This window comes from Pollicipes pollicipes, unplaced genomic scaffold (genome assembly GCF_011947565.3).
Source record: "Pollicipes pollicipes isolate AB1234 unplaced genomic scaffold, Ppol_2.1 Scaffold_4881;HRSCAF=5763_pilon_pilon_pilon, whole genome shotgun sequence".
Classification (NCBI taxonomy): Eukaryota; Metazoa; Arthropoda; class Thecostraca; order Pollicipedomorpha; family Pollicipedidae; genus Pollicipes; species Pollicipes pollicipes.
In genome coordinates, this window is record NW_023596576.1 from 31559256 (window position 1) to 31575551 (window position 16296).

The window sequence follows — 16296 nt, forward strand, 5'->3', positions numbered from 1 at the left end:
GCGAGTGCGTTGGAGGATTAGGGCCTCTGGAAACAGATATGGGCGTGGGGACAGCGATGAGAAGAAAGACATTGCCCAGCCCTGCTCAACGATAAGGCTAGAAGACGTCATCTTATGCGTGCAAGACTATGTCGTTACATTTCTGCTGCTTTGGAATAACCCAAAAGGTATATTCTTATCGAAGTAAGGTGATATGAGCCCTCGTGCCACTGTTGACACAAACAAGTTGTGCTCACAACGCCTAGCAAACAAATACTAAGCCGCTTTTGGATAAAGCCAAAGTAAACCCTGCGCACAGCAATGCGCTGGTGAATACGAATAGTGAGGACGAAGGGTCCGGTGAAAAAAACTCAGCAAACATGATCAATTGATATTGAAAATCTGAGCAAGTAAGAAAACATTTACAGAAAACAGCCGTTTTCCGGACCGAATCGGGCACAGCTACATTGGTGGTAACCCATACTGGTACATCACGACGCAAAATACTGCTTTCCTTTAAACCGCAAACTGACGCATGCATGCACGCACACATTTAAACTAGCACAATAATGAGAGCGAAGCTTCCGACAATAATTCACCGCTTATCCAGAGAGAGAAAGGCGAGGGGCGGAGAGGTCGGCGACATTTGACCCTTAGGTCGTCGCCATTCATCTTAAATGAAACCTGAGTCGGGCGCGGCCCACAAACTTACTTGTGTTCACCTCACAGTTGGCCACCTTGGCTTTGAAGTCGCATATTTGTCTGCTGACGTCGAATAGGAGGTCACGTGAGCACTTGAACTTGTAAACCTCTCCATCTGAAAGCAGGCCAAATATCACCGATACGGGCGCGGTGGCGGAGTGCATCAGAACCCAGCTGGCGCACAATTTTTCAGGGAATAAAAGTCTCGAAAGGAAACTTAATTCTTGAAGAACATCTAGTACTTCTCAGCTTTTTTTACTTCCAATTGCGTCTGTGTAATCTTGGAAATCTTTGAAGCTATTGGGATGCTTCAGACACGTTTATGGTACCCCAGGTTCCTATCTCAGCCTGAGCATGGTTACTACCGCGGGCGGTTCATAACACCACGAAATTCGTCATTTTCTTTTAGCCAGCGCAACTGACTCGGTGCCTATCTGGCCAGTGTGGGGAAATTTACTATTGTGCTCGTGCCAGGAAAGCTCACTGTGGTGCTTTCTTTCCCTCCATTTTTGGTACCCCTTCTTGATAGCCTTTAATATCTCGTTAATCATCTTTGGTATCCTATCTTGATGATCCTTAATATCTCGGGCATTGAGTCATTTTACGATGCTGTTATATTGTTACTATAATATCATTTGTATATCTTGTTATTGGGGTCTTCGTTTCTTGTGATAATAAAACATAATTGGCCATTGGTCATTGACCTGAGTTGAGCCTTATGAACTGTGTTGAAAGTGGGGTCGGCAGTGACCGAATTAAACAGTTTCTGCCATCTGGGTTAAATGGGTTAACACCAGCTGGCAGAAACCAGTGGTAGCAAAACATTGTGAAATCTGTCGCAAACTTATGCGCAAACTTGTGCACAAAAGCATTTAATGAATTGCTAAAAAGTAGCGCAATGACGTTACTACTGCAAGATGGCCAAATCTTGTACGTAAAACAGTTGGAAGGTAAATTGGAAATTATCGGACGATGCCAAAGTACGATGTGTGAACAGCTCTAGGCTTCATCAGTTTTAAAAACACACATACAGTTAGTTTTTAACTGATGAAGCCTAGAGGAATGAAAGCTTCAAAGGTTGCGTGCGTGCAAGCGTACGTGCGTGCGTGCGTGCGTGCGTGCGTGCGTGCGTGTGTGCGTGCGTGCGTGCGTGCGTGCGTGCGTGCGTGCGTGCGTGCGTACGTACGTACGTACGTGCGTGAGTGTGTGTGATTTATAAGTCGGTGAAGCGCAGAAACTGACCAACGCATCCAATATTTTGTCGTCTTTGCTTATGCTTCATCTAACTTGCAGGGATTCAGGGTAAGGTTAACTCTTATTCTAAATGTGCCGATTACATCAGCTCTCGGCATACTCCTCATGTGATTGCCATGAAATAGTCGCGGCAGTTGGGGACGTTGATTGGCTAGCAAAAATGTATGCCTATGTTGTAGGTAAGCCGATAAGTAAAGATAAAATGCATCGTTTTTAATGTATCATTTATAAGTCAGGTGAAAAACGTTACTATTATGGCCTTTTAGATATCATGTGAAATACGTCTTCTGATGGTCCAGCCATGTATTTACATGTACACACGCGACGCAAAAGTGACCTGAAAGTCGACCTGGCCGGCGTCGCGGCCCCATATTGCGGCGCCTATCAAAGTGAATGTTTCACATTTTGAGATATGGAAGAGAATGAAATGGAAAAGAATGTTCTAGGCCTCACAGTTTTCTGGGTTGTAAATATGCTCTTCGATGCGCCATGGATTGATTACGTCATCGTACCTTGCACATCATTAAGTGAGACGACCGTTATGTCTGGAAATCGAGCTAACGAACGCCAGCTATGAACGCCCCGATAATTATATCTATATTGACCTTTATTGTCGCAAGGATTATATATTTTAATGATGTTAATATGAAGTCATGATTCCTAAGGTGACTTCGAAATGCTCTCTCCGAAATGCTATCCCAATTTTCGTGGGCGTGTAGCTCAGAGGGTAGACGGGATTAGATCTTAAGAAGGGTAGGGCTGTGAACAGCACCGAAAGGTCTTCAAGATGGCTATTTCAGTTAAAAACCCCACACAAATGTAAACACTCTTTAAGCGCTGGACCGGCGGCGGCCAGGTCCGCTCGGCCGCGCCAGAGGCCTCTCTCGTCGCCGTGTCTCCGCGGATCGACGCTTGGCACCGCCGCTGCCGGCCGCCATAACACGCCGTTTGTGCTATAAATGCGGGTGCGATTATGCAACCAGTCGTAGACAGATACATTTACTAGAAAAAGAACTTCAGGTGGCATGAATTAAAAAATACAAATACAGCAACATCTCTTGCTGTTTGTTCCTATCGTCCTTGTGCAAACATGTTGTTGCAAAATAGCATGCAAGTAGGTCCAGAAAATATAATAATGCCAATTTTATTTGTTTGAATGTAGCACATATTGACAAGCTACGTCAGAATAAGCTGGAACCTCAAAATGGAGATGCTCACATTTCAGCTTATTGTGCAAGTTCAGTCATATTTTATTTAAGGTTCCGTCGATGGTTATAGGGCGGAGCGTTCGGCTGGCAAATGCATCAGATTCTTGCAAGAAAATCGCATCTTTTAATCGTGCTTCTCTGGCATCAGTGTGCTGTAGTGGTGGCATGGCTGCAAGTCTGCCGTGGTTCGATGTTAGGCATTGAAAAAGGAGATGTATTTTGGCTTTCTGAGTTTCTGGAGAAACTCAGAAAGCTCCTGAGCTCCAATTTCAACCGGTTTGCAATCTGTTAGAAGCGATATAGCTAAGAGAATGCTGAAGCGTAGTTTCGGCCGGCTAAGACGCTGCCTAAAATGTTTCCTCAAATGCGCTATGAGCAAATGCGCCCACTTGCGTCTGATGCTCTTTGGTTTATCTTTTGCTTTCCAGACATCCGGAATTTCTATCCTCACCGCTCAAAGGCACTGAGGCCTGAGAATACTACGTGCAATTCTTCGTTGCACGAAATAGACCAACAAGCCCATAGAAGTCCAGTCTATTTTCGTCTCTAAAACAGACCAAAATAGACCAAGAAGCTTACTTCTGCAGCGCTACACGGATAAGTTCCTTGTGGGGTAGAGTGTACTCACCTATGCAGAGGAAATATTTGGAACACTCGCTGGTGCCGTGCATCTTGGCCGGATCTCGGTTCGGATCTCGGTAAAACTTGCCGTTGTCTATGCAGGGCACCTGATATCGCGCGCTATCACGATCCTTCCGCCAAGGAAAGTTGACCTTTCCCGCCGACCATTCCTTTCCATTTGCAGCTCCTGGACGGAAAATGATGGCTTAGCTGTTTGGTAAGAAGGCGGGCACAAATATCAAATAAATTCAATGCACGGTTACAGGTGGAGCTCGAAACGTACACGCTGGACCTATGTAAGACCTCACGCAACCATGATAGCTTTCATGGCTAAAATGTTGTTAGGACTAACGTCAAATAAAGCTGGGTAAGGGACATTCTTTCCGCTAAGCTCAGTTGGTAGAGCACTGGGCTCGCAAGCAGAAGACTCTAGTTTGAATAGCGGCAGTTTCCAGGAGATATCATCCAGTCGTGAGGACCCCGAACCTGGATCTGACCGAACCGGACCTGACGGCGGTCCGAGAGTCAAGTGGCCGAAACACTGTGTGCATGCTGACACACCAGACGAAGTGAGGCTGCCTTCATAAGAGTAATTCTCAATCTTTCGCGAATTAACACTACGACGAATAGGCCACAAGGGATCCTCAGCACGGGTTCTAATTTGGACGTCATTCGAGCACACAGCTCGTGGGAATGTGCTCCTAAGAAAGAGCGGGAACCGCAGTCGAATTCAGATGGAAATGTGGTGCTTTCAGCTAGCGTTGGCTTCCAAAAGGTTGAGCCCAAATTTGGGCCAGCTCCAGTGAATTTCGGCTTTTTCTCTTAGTTTCAACTGGGACTAGGTAAAGGCAAATAAGCGCGGAAAACAGCAATCCCGTTACATGCAAGATGCTTTACATACCGTACATAACAGCGATGGTTGTATACCCCCATAGCGATTATGCAGCACAACGTGGCGGCTGGTCGGGCTCGCGGTGCAGCGGCCGTCACTGCCGTACAGCCCAGGTGGGCCGGCGCTCACCTGCGCAGAGCACCAGCATCCAGGTCACGTGGCGCATGGCGACGGCACGTTCGGGACGTCTCCGGCCAGTGTCTGTGTCGGGCCGACCCCAGACCAACAATGACCGGCCAAGTGTGTCAGCGGCGGCGAAACCCGCCACATCGGGGCCATCCGGGTACGGAGAGAGGCGAGAGAGGAGAGCCCGCTCGCTCGCGCCCGCCCAGCCGTCCGGAGGGTTCGTTCACCGGCCGACGAAGTGTGACGGCCGAGTCCCGGCCGCCGTCTCTCGCTGCCAGCCGCCGCGGCAAACGGTAACGGTGAAGGCCTGATGAGAGACTTGCCGCACGGCTGGGAAGCCTTGCTCATCGGCATGACTTATGCTTGGAAGCGCGCGAGCGAGGCTGCAGTCCTATGCAAAAAGAAAGCTTTGATGTGAAACTATGTGTAGTAGACCGCGACGCCGCGAATGCGGAGAGCGCATGGTTCCACAAGGTACAAACACATGGAGAATGCATAATTCATCGGACAGAACCTTGGAAACAACACGTTTGCTACGGGAGGGAGACGTCCAGTTTGGCGTGGAGAAGCGATGTTTGTAACAACCGTAAAACTGCATTTATCACACCCCGAATTCTCGCAGAATCCACCGCCATGAGGAAGATTTGGCCCCAAAACGTCGATTGTGGTTGTACGCATGCGAATGCTGCGCTTATTAGGGCGCTATTACCAATTTCGGGCGTGAAATCAGCTTTTGTGAGCCGCGCAAAAGCCGCTTTCATAATACCGCTTCTAAACCATTTGTGGCAATGCTAGATTAGTCACAACTAAATAACAGCCATTCGGCATAGCATTACTGCAGCTGGAATAGGCACCGTTTTGTCGTTGAACACATTTTATCACGGCAGGTTTTTTTTAGAAACCCGCTCATTTCCAGCCGCGGTCACGCCACAGGAGGTCACACCGACAGTGCGGCCTGTGTCTTGCTGTCTGAATGGCCAATAAAGCGAGATCGTCTTATTGCGCGATAAGAACGGTCCATAACTCTTAATTATGTCGTAAACGAATGGCATTTCACTAATGAGCGTCACAAACATCGTTTAAAGCATGAATTGCTTTCGCGGTCTGGGATAAAAATGTTTGATTGGGAATTCAGCGTCATGGACAGAGTCCCAGAGTGGGTACATCGTTTGGCCTGACTCACATGGAAAGGTGAGCTGGCAACTGGCCAACAAAGGTCAACCAAGACCGGTGGTCGTGCCGCAACATTTCAGCTGTTCAGGCTGTATGGCCCCGCTGTCTTTTACCCTGGTGGGGAAGGTGGGCACTACGGGAAGCGAACCCGGTTTTCTGATGTCCCAAACGCGCGGTGGCCAATACGCGCAGGGGAGGGGGTTAAATTGACCCCCTGAGGGTATTTCCGAATGGTTTCCGAACGGAGCGACGCAGCCGCGCAAAATTTTGCATAGCTGTAGGCAATTGAATAGCGGATCGTGTGATATAAAAGTTAGATGCACCTTGTAAGGGCGCTGACCTACGGCAGGCCAAAGTCAGGTCGTGGATTCAGCGAAGTCAATTCAATTCAATTGGTCAAGGGAATAGTTCAATCTGGTGAAACAACGGAGTGTTAGACGGAGTCATACATTTCAGAAATACTTTCTTAAGCAACACAACAATTGAATAAAAAAATTCATCGACCTAGAGTAAGGTATGAAGGTTAGATCAAGGTCAAAACCAGCCTGTTTTGTAGCCATAGGACTTGTCAAGTAGTGTAGTTTCTGGCGCTCATTTCGAATTTGTTGATAACAGGAACCGCATTAGACATCTTCCATGGACTTCTTAAAGGTCAGAATAGGCCACTAACCTAAAATGACCAAGATCATCATTTATTTTTTAAGAACATGCTGCCTGGCGTAATCTTTGTCACTTATTCAAATGAAAAACTCAAAGCCGTCCTGTATCGTTTTGGTCCCCATTGCCTTCGAAAAGCCAAACAAGTCCCGGACCTTAAACGAGCATGTGACCTTTTGCTTAGACCAGGTATTTAGGTGCTGGGGACACATTGGAGACCAACTTGGAATTTGACCTTGTTTGGCCTTATTTACCGGAAGGTCATGACCTAAGAAAGAACCTCAAACTTTGACCCAAGTGAATTCACGTACAGGCTAACACACACTGCGAATTCGCTGTCTCTGTAGCCCTCTTAGTTCCTGAGCTCTCAGCGGGGTCCAATTAACGTCCGAGCGATAGGTATCCAGCCGGCCACCCGGGCGCGTGTCAACGCTGACGCATCCGTTTTCACACAAATTGTCCGTTGAACTGGACGGCACGAATCGAGAGGTTGACTCAGGACATACGAAACAAGCTATGCTTACCAGTTACCCTGAAGCAAAAACCACCCTCGGAAACTATTCGGATTATGTCTATGTAGCACAAAAATGAATTAGTCTCGTGCTTCATCTTTGCCAGCCATGGACAGGAACAGACACAAGGAGAGGGGCTATCGGGACCAGTCCTAGGCCCCGAAAGGCTCCCTTGCCGGCAGCGGCGACAAGGCAAGGCAATGAGGCCTCCAAAATACCGATCTGGCCGGAGGGGTGTGGTGTGATTGTGCGGGGTGTGTGCCCTCGCCCTCGCTGTCTTCCGAGCTCTACATCTGACTGGGTGTCGAGAGGCGTCACGTGACCGCGGGTCTCCCGATTCGCCGGGGGTCAAGGGTCGTCCGCTGAGGCGGCGGCGGAGACCCGACGCTCGCAGGTGCCAGTCGGTTTTTGGACGAGTCCGGGCGGATGCACGCTACGTTCTCTTACAAGGCGGTATTCGAGGCCTCTGAAGTATGGTACTGAAGTATTCGGGGCCTCTGGAGTAATGCCCTGTCGGCCAGAGCCCAGCAAAACTGACGGCCAGGAACTCCTGATACTGGTCAGAGGGCCCGTGCCGGACAAGGCCCCGTATGCCGAACAGGGCCAGCATCATGACGCGAGAACGTCAGGAGGTTTCGCAGGTGTTCTCCCGAGGGGCCACCTCAAATCTTGGGGGGTACCACCGTTGTCCAGGAAGCCCTAGTATTGTACAAAGAACCCCTGGTAGATCCAACGCTGAGCAGAGGATCTATGCCGGCAACGGGCCCCGACAAAAAATCGAATGGAACAAAGCAGAACGAAAAATAAACAGCAAAAAGCCGAAAGCAATAACAGTAGATAGGGAAATAGACATCCACACGCAGTCCCCCCCCCCCCCCGACACCAGTTCCGCAGGGGCGCCCTTCCCTCCTGACACCAGCTCCGCAGGGGCGCCCTTCCCCCCTGACACCAGTTCCGTAGGGGCGCCCTTCCCCCCTGACACCAGCTCCGCAGGGGCGCCCTTCCCCCTGACACCAGCTCCGCAGGGGCGCCCTTCCCCCTGACACTAGTTCCGCAGGGGCGCCCTTCCCCTCTGACACCAGCTCCGCATGGGCGCCCCTTCCCCTCTGACACCAGCTCCGCAGGGGCGCCCTTCCCCCTGGCACCAGTTCCGCGGGGGCGCCCTTCCCTTCTGGTACCAGCTCCGCAGGGGCGCTCCTTCCCTTCTCTGCGTCCTCTTGAGAAGCCCAAGATGCCGAGTCAGTGTCGCGCCACAGCGGGGTGCTTCCTTTCAGCACGCCGCCTCTCCCCAGGTCAGCCACGTCTGGAGCGGCGTCCGATCGAGTCAGCGCCGACCGACCCAGTTGAGGTGAATCAGGTGGTTGCAAGTCTCCTTCGGGAGGGACCCATCCCGCTCGACTTAGAGAGCCCCTCTCACCCCAGCGCGTCGTTTTTGCCGTCGGGTCCCGACACCAGTCACCCGGGCCAATCCCTCGCTTGATCGTCGACCCTGGCGCGTCACGCGCTTCCGCCGTCGCTCCCCTCGATCTTTCCCCATCACCGTCCTGCTGGATGGTCTCCCTCCCCTCCCTTAATGAATCCTCTGTTAGGTGAATTTTTGCTCCAATGGAATACGAGATCTCTGGTATCCCACTGGGCAGGAATCAAAGAACATGTGGTCAAAAACAAACCATTGGTAGACGCCGTTCAATAGACCTTTTTAAACGGCTCAGATATGTTAAACATTGCGACTTGAATGTGAACGGTTACAGCTTTTACACAAATAACGTAAACGAAACTCCGCGCCAAAGCGGTTCGACTTTGTTTGTTTCAAATGTCCTTTTGTGTGGTCTAGTTCATTTTGATGCTCATTACAGTTTATTTGCAATTAACGTGAGATTGTCACAGATCTTACTCTCTTTCTGTTCACCTTCTAAATAATATTTTAACTTCAGCTCATCAGTTTGTTTCACACACTCATCGTTGACCAGGTCACAAACATGTACCCTGGTTGGACGATGGCTGTCGCGGGCGCATGGCTCGCCGTCGCAGTAGCTCTGTGACGCCGGGCTATGCGTGCCTTTTGTAACCGCATTCGCATAGTCCACGAAGAGAAGGTTCGTAGAGCCAAACATCAACCTGATGCTACCATTCAACGCGCAAAACAGAAGGGCTGGGAGCAATTTTCAAACACGGTCAACTACTTAACCCCCTATATGGAATATGGTCACTGATTCGGTGCTCCACAAATAGACGCACGCCACATTATAGATCGCCGCACCTTTTAGGCAACAACCACCACAACAGCGTCCCATTCGAAGTCGCCACAAAATTTGCCGCACACTTTGCACGTGTATCATTTTCCAAACAATATTCACAACAGATCACATGCACACTCAATGTCACACTACTTGCGCTCAATTTCACGCCGGCTAACATTGAGACATTCAACGTAATCTTCACACCTGATGAATTGGGGCTGGCCATCAGGAAGTGTGGAAACACTCCCGTCAGTCCAGCCCAGTTAGCCTACCCCTTTTTAAAAACCTCACTGGGTCTGGGCTCACCATTCATCAGGGTCGCTGCTCTGCATACTTTCCGCAAATCATCTGCATGCTTTCGTAAAAGTTGCGCATCCTTCCTTACCGGCCACGAGTTCTGATTGTTTTTCATAGTTTTTTTTTTTAGTTGGAGCTTTCCAGGACTCAGTAACATCACACAACAGTATAGGGTGGTACCGTGCAGCGGAGCCCGGGCCCGTTCCCCCCCCCCCCCCCCCCGTTGCTGCGATGAAGCGGCCCGGCATCCATCCACCGCACAGGTCGTCGACAAGTCAGCTGAGCCAAGGCCACCGCTGACACCAAGCACGGGACTCACTGCATCCGGGGAGTCTGGCGGAAGGGCTGATGAGATGCTTCACTTGCCCAAACGTTTGGAATGCACGTTGTGGCGAGGTTAAAGAAAAAAATATTGCTGCGGTTTGCTTTACCCGCCATGGTCTTTCTAGGCAAAAACCAACGTAGCTTCAAGGTACTCTCTCCCTTGCTTTGCACCGGACAGCATAAGCCGGCTAAACGTAATCCTTGCCTGGCCTGAGTCGGAAGTAATTGTCTCCACTTGGAAGCAAGTAGGCTCGTCGAGGGGAAAAAAGGCTTTCCACTGGCCGACCCCCCCCCCCCAAAAAAAAAAAAAAATATACCTTCGCAGGCATTTTTCCGCACGCGGGCGCTTTACATACGTCAACAATTTAATGGGAGTGTTCCGCATTTGCATGGGGTTGTGAACTGAACTAGCAGTATCGAAGTTCATTCGGCGCATTCCACAATCTTGCCCATCTTCAGACCTACGCTTCTAAGCTATACGCTTGCGAAGATGTGCATGCTTTTTTATTTTCGCGCAGCTTTTCCAATTTTGCTTAGGCATTCATAGTACCAAAATAAAAACTGTTTAGATGCTTTCGATGTGCACACCTAAACGAAAAAGTCCTTTCGTCGAACGATTCAAGTTCATGTGCGCACGTCCATGCGTGCTCACTTGCATGCAGGTGTGTACACGGACATATACACCCACACCCATCGACCCAACTACAAACACAAACACATGACATGTATATATATATATATATATATATATATATATATATATATATATATATATATATTCATATGTATGTATATATGTGTTTGTGCGTCTGTGTGTGTATATACGTGTGTGTGTGTGCGTGCGTGCGTGCGTGCGTGCGTGCGTGCGTGCGTGCGTGCGCGCGTGCGTGCGTGCGTGCGTGCGTGCGTGCGTGCGTGTGTGTGTGTGCGTCGATGTCATACGCGCGCACGCGCACGCTCAGCAAAGTACCATGCTTTAACCGCTCTTCGCACCGAGAACTACTTACTCCAAGGACTCGCCGTCCCCCTGACGTACCATTCCTCGCTCATCACGTGGTAGTCCCCCGGTCCTGGACGTGACGCGTCGACGGACATTCGGTCAATGCTGGCTGGGCGCAAGTTACGACCAGAATGCGGAGAAGGCTCAACAACTATAGCGTTTGAGCGCTGCCGTTGCTACCGCCGTGTGGTGCCATCTTGCCCACCACTGCCTCCTCTTGCTGCCGTCCGGCTCGCCGTTGTCTCCTGTTGCTGCCGTCCGGCTCGCCGCCGTCTCCTGTTGCTGCTGTCCGGCTCGCCACTGTCTCCTGTTGCTGCCGTCCGGTTCGCCGCCGTCTCCTGTTGCTGCCGTCCGGCTCGCCGCCGTCGCCTGTTGCTGCTGTCCGGCTCGCCACTGTCTCCTGTTGCTGCCGTCCGGCTCGCCGCTGTCTCCTGTTGCTGCTGTCCGGCTCGCCGCTGTCTCCTGTTGCTGCCGTCCGGCTCGCCGTTGTCTCCTGTTGCTACCGTCCGGCTCGCCGCTGTCTCCTGCTGCTGCCGTCCGGCTCGCCGCTGCCTCCTGTTGCTGCCGTCCGACTCGCCGCTGTCTCTTCTTGCTGCCGTCCCAATCGTCGCCTTCCCCGCGTGCTGCCGTCCCGTTCGCCGCTTTATATTGCACACCTGTTGCAGGCAACTTTCACAAAAGCCAACAGATGCTAGACGATGTCTTAGTGCCACAAGCGAGTGCCCCAACCGGTAAAAGATCAGCGTAGTGCGCTCCTACCCCCAAAGAACTCTGAACCCTGCTCTGATTGGACGCAGCTATGCAATAAACTACAGCGCATCAAAGAAGTCCTAGGAAATAATGGCTACTCCAAAAGTGTCATCGATCACGAGACCATCAGCTTTATGTTACGATATCAGATAAAAACTGACGCCATCAGACGTCAACCAAATTCAATCCATCTGCTTTGTCGGAATCAAATGTCTGATAATCATAAGACAGACGAGCGTGTCCTCAAAAAAGTAACATCTGAAAACGTCAAGTCAATCAGCCAGGACGGCAAGATAACGCTTACCATCTACTACAAAACAGAAAGATCACCCAACTCACCACGAAAAACAAACCCATGGCCGAATTTGAACCCTTGAAACGAACCAATGTCATTCACCAATTTCGTCGTGACATAGGAGATTGCAGGTTCCTAAAGCAATCAAATTACGCTGTTGTCATCACCACACTTTCAAGGCGGTTAACGATGCGCTTGGCTAACGGTGCTCCAACAGAGCACGCGTGAGAAGAGCACGGACGGAACATCTCCCAAGTCGATCTTGCCAGAAACACAATCATCATAGCATCATGAAACAGGAGGAAGCTCTATGTTTTGCAGGCTGTCACGATCAAAACATCATCAACGGACCTTAACAAACAAACCAACCCCTCAATCACCCTTCGCCACATTTAGGGACGATCGATACCGTCCGTGGATGGTATATCTTACTACTCAGCAGGTGTTTTGCCGCTTGAAGTCTCATGCTCCTAAAAAATGTCAGCCACCTAATTTAGACCATACAATATGACGACCGAACTTAACTTGATATATAATCGCTATACCTTACTGGTTATTCCTAACTGTAGCATGTGATCATACATTCGTCACTTATATGCTGCATGTATATACCTTTGAAAATGGAATATGTATTTATGAAATGTCGGGCCAACCAGTAGCTGCCAAACATCGGCGCGAATTACTTTTTAGTCTCAGTGATGAGCAGACAGAAGACTGTCAGAAAACAAGAGCAAGTGCAGACAAACTTATTAAATGCATCTAAGCCAAGGTCTCTACCCTTACACACACACTTACACACTCACACACTTACACACACTTACACACACTTACACACTTACACACACTTACACACACACACACACACACACACACACACGCACACGCACACGCACACGCACACGTACACACACACACCACACACACACACACACACACACACACACACACACACACACACACACACACACACACACACATACACATACACATACACACACACACACACACACACACACACACACACACACATGTATATATATATATATATATATACATGTGTGTATATACATTTGTGTATCTATATCAAGGATTATTATATCAAGTCCAAACTATGAACACAGAGAAAAGCAGACAAAATTCGTGAAAACATGTGTATCGAATATGGGATGGCCAAGGTTCATGGATTCGGCCTCCCACCCCAACCAAAAATGCAATGTTCCATGCCCGGGTAATACGGTCATCAGTTAGCTCTCTCAATAGTTACGTTTTGTGCTACAGAACACAAGAAACCACACATTCTTCCGAGTGATGAAGGAAATAAGACTCGTAATCGAATAACTTAAGAATGACGCTATAACCAATCATGTCAATACAACTAATCACCTTAACCCGGCATTGACCGGGTGACCAAAACTGCGCCCCTCCCCCCCCCCCTGACCGATATTCGCAATAATTCAAAAACGGTGCGAGACATTGTTGCAAATTTGTTGACATCTATCATTTAATGAGTTTCTCACTTTGTGCCAACATAACTACTGAGACCATAATAGATCAAACGTGAGTAACGTGAGAGTGACGTCATGCTTGCTGATTTTTTTCATAAGAGCGCATAGCTGTAGATAAGTTGACACAGAGGCAGAACGAAAGAACACATTTTGCATGTGCAAACGGCAAAGGTGAGCCCATTAGTCCATCATTTATATAACTTGCCGCTCTGTCGTTGTGCTGTGTCTGTGTTGTCGTTGTTGCCGTGTTCATATGCCTTGCGAAAATCCATCCCACCCCTTATTCACCACCGGGGTCATCCATCTGGCCTTGACCTTGGATGTTTACAAGCAACAGCTCTTGCTGATGCGTCTGATACCCATCATTGCGGCTAAGCCCCCCCCCCCCCCAACCACAATTCGCGTTTAGCTGGCTCAAATATGATGGAACTAAATAGACTAAGATAGATATATTGACCGAGGTTTCAGCCCCCATTTTTACGACACATGATATAGGCTACAGGCCTGATGCAACGCGAGCAGTATTGGATACCTTCCTATGTAGCATGTTTCAACAGCGCGCAATGATTTCACACCATGACGTACGTTTCTACAATAAATGCATTGTGTGATCGGTTCGGTATTCCAAAGAAACATGTTGATAATTTGACCTTGACCTGTAACCAAATACTCACTTAACCTTAAGTCTGTTGGAAAATCTGAGACCACACGCCAAGGCGCTATCGAGTGCAATTTGAATTTTTGGATTCGGCCCGACTGTTCTCGAGATATGCAGGGGGGTTAAATCTGCCCCCCCCCCCCCCCGGTCAATGGTGTGCCCCTGAAGAGCCCGGTCAATGGCGGGTAAAACTCGCGGATAAAAATGAAAGAACACGACGGGAAAGGGCCATAACACGAGTTACTGTCGATTTTTGGTTCGGCACGCATCTAGTATGGCTGCAGTCCCCTCTCGAGAGATTGAAGAACTGCAAGCGAGTGTTGTGATACAAACGCTTCATGATGCAATCGAACAATGACGTGTTGAGAAATATTTTTACTAGATAGAGACATTTTGTTCTTTAGAGCCATCTTTTCCACTCCAAAGCATGGTAATAGTTATAAGCTAGATTGTTTCATTATAACTGATGCTTACTACAATATCTTCAAACGTGGAGCATTTCCTTCAAAGGGAAACGTTCTTCCATTCTTCTCAAAGGGACTTCAAATATGGAACATTTCGTTCAAGGGAATGTTCTACAGTTGAAGATATTGAAAAAGCATCAGATATGATGAAACAACCTCTTTTACAGCCACTGGTATGCTTTTAAATGAAAAATAGTGCTTCGGACAACGCAGTTTTGTTTTGTACATATGCTCCTCAATGCGTCATTGTTTGATTACGTCGTGGTGCCGTGTACGTGTGGTGGAGCATTTCCTTCAAAGGGAAATGTTCTTCCATTCTTCTCAAAGGGACTTCAAATATGGAACATTTCGTTCAAGGGAATGTTCTACAGTTGAAGATATTGAAAAAGCATCAGATATGATGAAACAACCTCTTTTACAGCCACTGGTATGCTTTTAAATGAAAAATAGTGCTTCGGACAACGCAGTTTTGTTTTGTACATATGCTCCTCAATGCGTCATTGTTTGATTACGTCGTGGTGCCTCGCACAGCATTGAGAGCCAGCTGACGGCTGCTGTAACCGAAAATTGTGCTCAGGAACCCCAGATATGAGCGAATCGACCATTTTATTTTGCTTGCCCTAGATCGCTGCGTGGTCACCGAAATGACAGGATTTGACTGATGTTATAGCGTCATAGGTGACCTTGAAAGTCTCCCCGAAATAGTCTGCGCATCTTCGCGGGCGAAAATTCAGAAACTAGAGGGTTTGGGCTTCAAGAAGGGAAGCATTGTAAACTGCACCGAATGAGCTTAAAGATGGCTGTTTCAGTTCAAATCCCCATGCAAATGTGGAACACTCCCTTTAAGCGGAACACCTTTTCGAAACAGGACGGGTTTGCACCGCTACATGACCTTGGCCTGTCTCACGGTCAGCCGATTTTGAAACCAAGCCATTCACACGTAAACGATATGCCAGTGAACCTGCGGCTTCCAAGCCGACAAGAAAGGCGTGGTTTCAAATGCATCGATCGTACTCAGTGGTCCGGGTTCCCGACGGTGTCAAACTACAGCAGGTTTGGCCCCGGCATCGGAGCAGATTTCACCAGCAACTTGAACCTTTCAGCACCTCTGCGTTATCACCAGAACTGGGCTGCGCCAAACTTTGGATGACACAAGACTGGGTCGACTAAAATCGTCGCTCATCACGATCATGGTGCAGAACAACTTTACTAGCGAAAATCGTAGCTGGAGACTGTTTCCAGTGGTGCGCATTTTTCCTGAGTAAGTTGTGATAACGAAATAGAGGGGTATGTAAACCCGGCGAAATATCTGCCTTGTTTTAATCTCTCAGTCGTTGCATTACATGCCATGACATGTCAAAATGTCTTTTTTTTCATTCCAGCTCTTCCAGCTTCCTGCATCTCCACGGCACCCCGTTTATCCCGGGCAGGTTCCATGCACCGGCCGTGAGCGGGTTTTGGTGGCCCCGGGAGACGAGCCTCGTTAGAATGCCAAGCATATACCCCATACTCGTCCCTGCGCGGGACAGATCTCGGCGGAGGACTCCCATTGATATGTGGTTTTTCTCCACCAGCACCTACTTTCTTCCCTCCCACAATCCTGAACTGGTCACTACTGATCGAAAGGGTTCAAAGCCAA

General features: G+C 48.9%; 1 protein-coding gene across 1 annotated transcript in view; it reads right to left on the reverse strand.

Annotated features, from left to right (window-relative positions):
* The window catches only part of ChLD3 (Chitin and LDLR binding deacetylase 3), a 15583-nt gene extending 10690 nt beyond the window's left edge, over positions 1 to 4893 (reverse strand). Inside the window, exons 1-3 of the mRNA XM_037223884.1 lie at positions 4786 to 4893; positions 3772 to 3951; positions 692 to 796 (exon numbers count right to left, since the gene is read on the reverse strand). Of these exons, the coding sequence (XP_037079779.1) occupies positions 692 to 796; positions 3772 to 3951; positions 4786 to 4822 (322 nt within the window). The 5' untranslated portion in view covers positions 4823 to 4893. The remainder of the gene's footprint in view (positions 1 to 691; positions 797 to 3771; positions 3952 to 4785) is intronic.
* Between the last annotated feature and the right edge of the window lie 11403 nt (positions 4894 to 16296).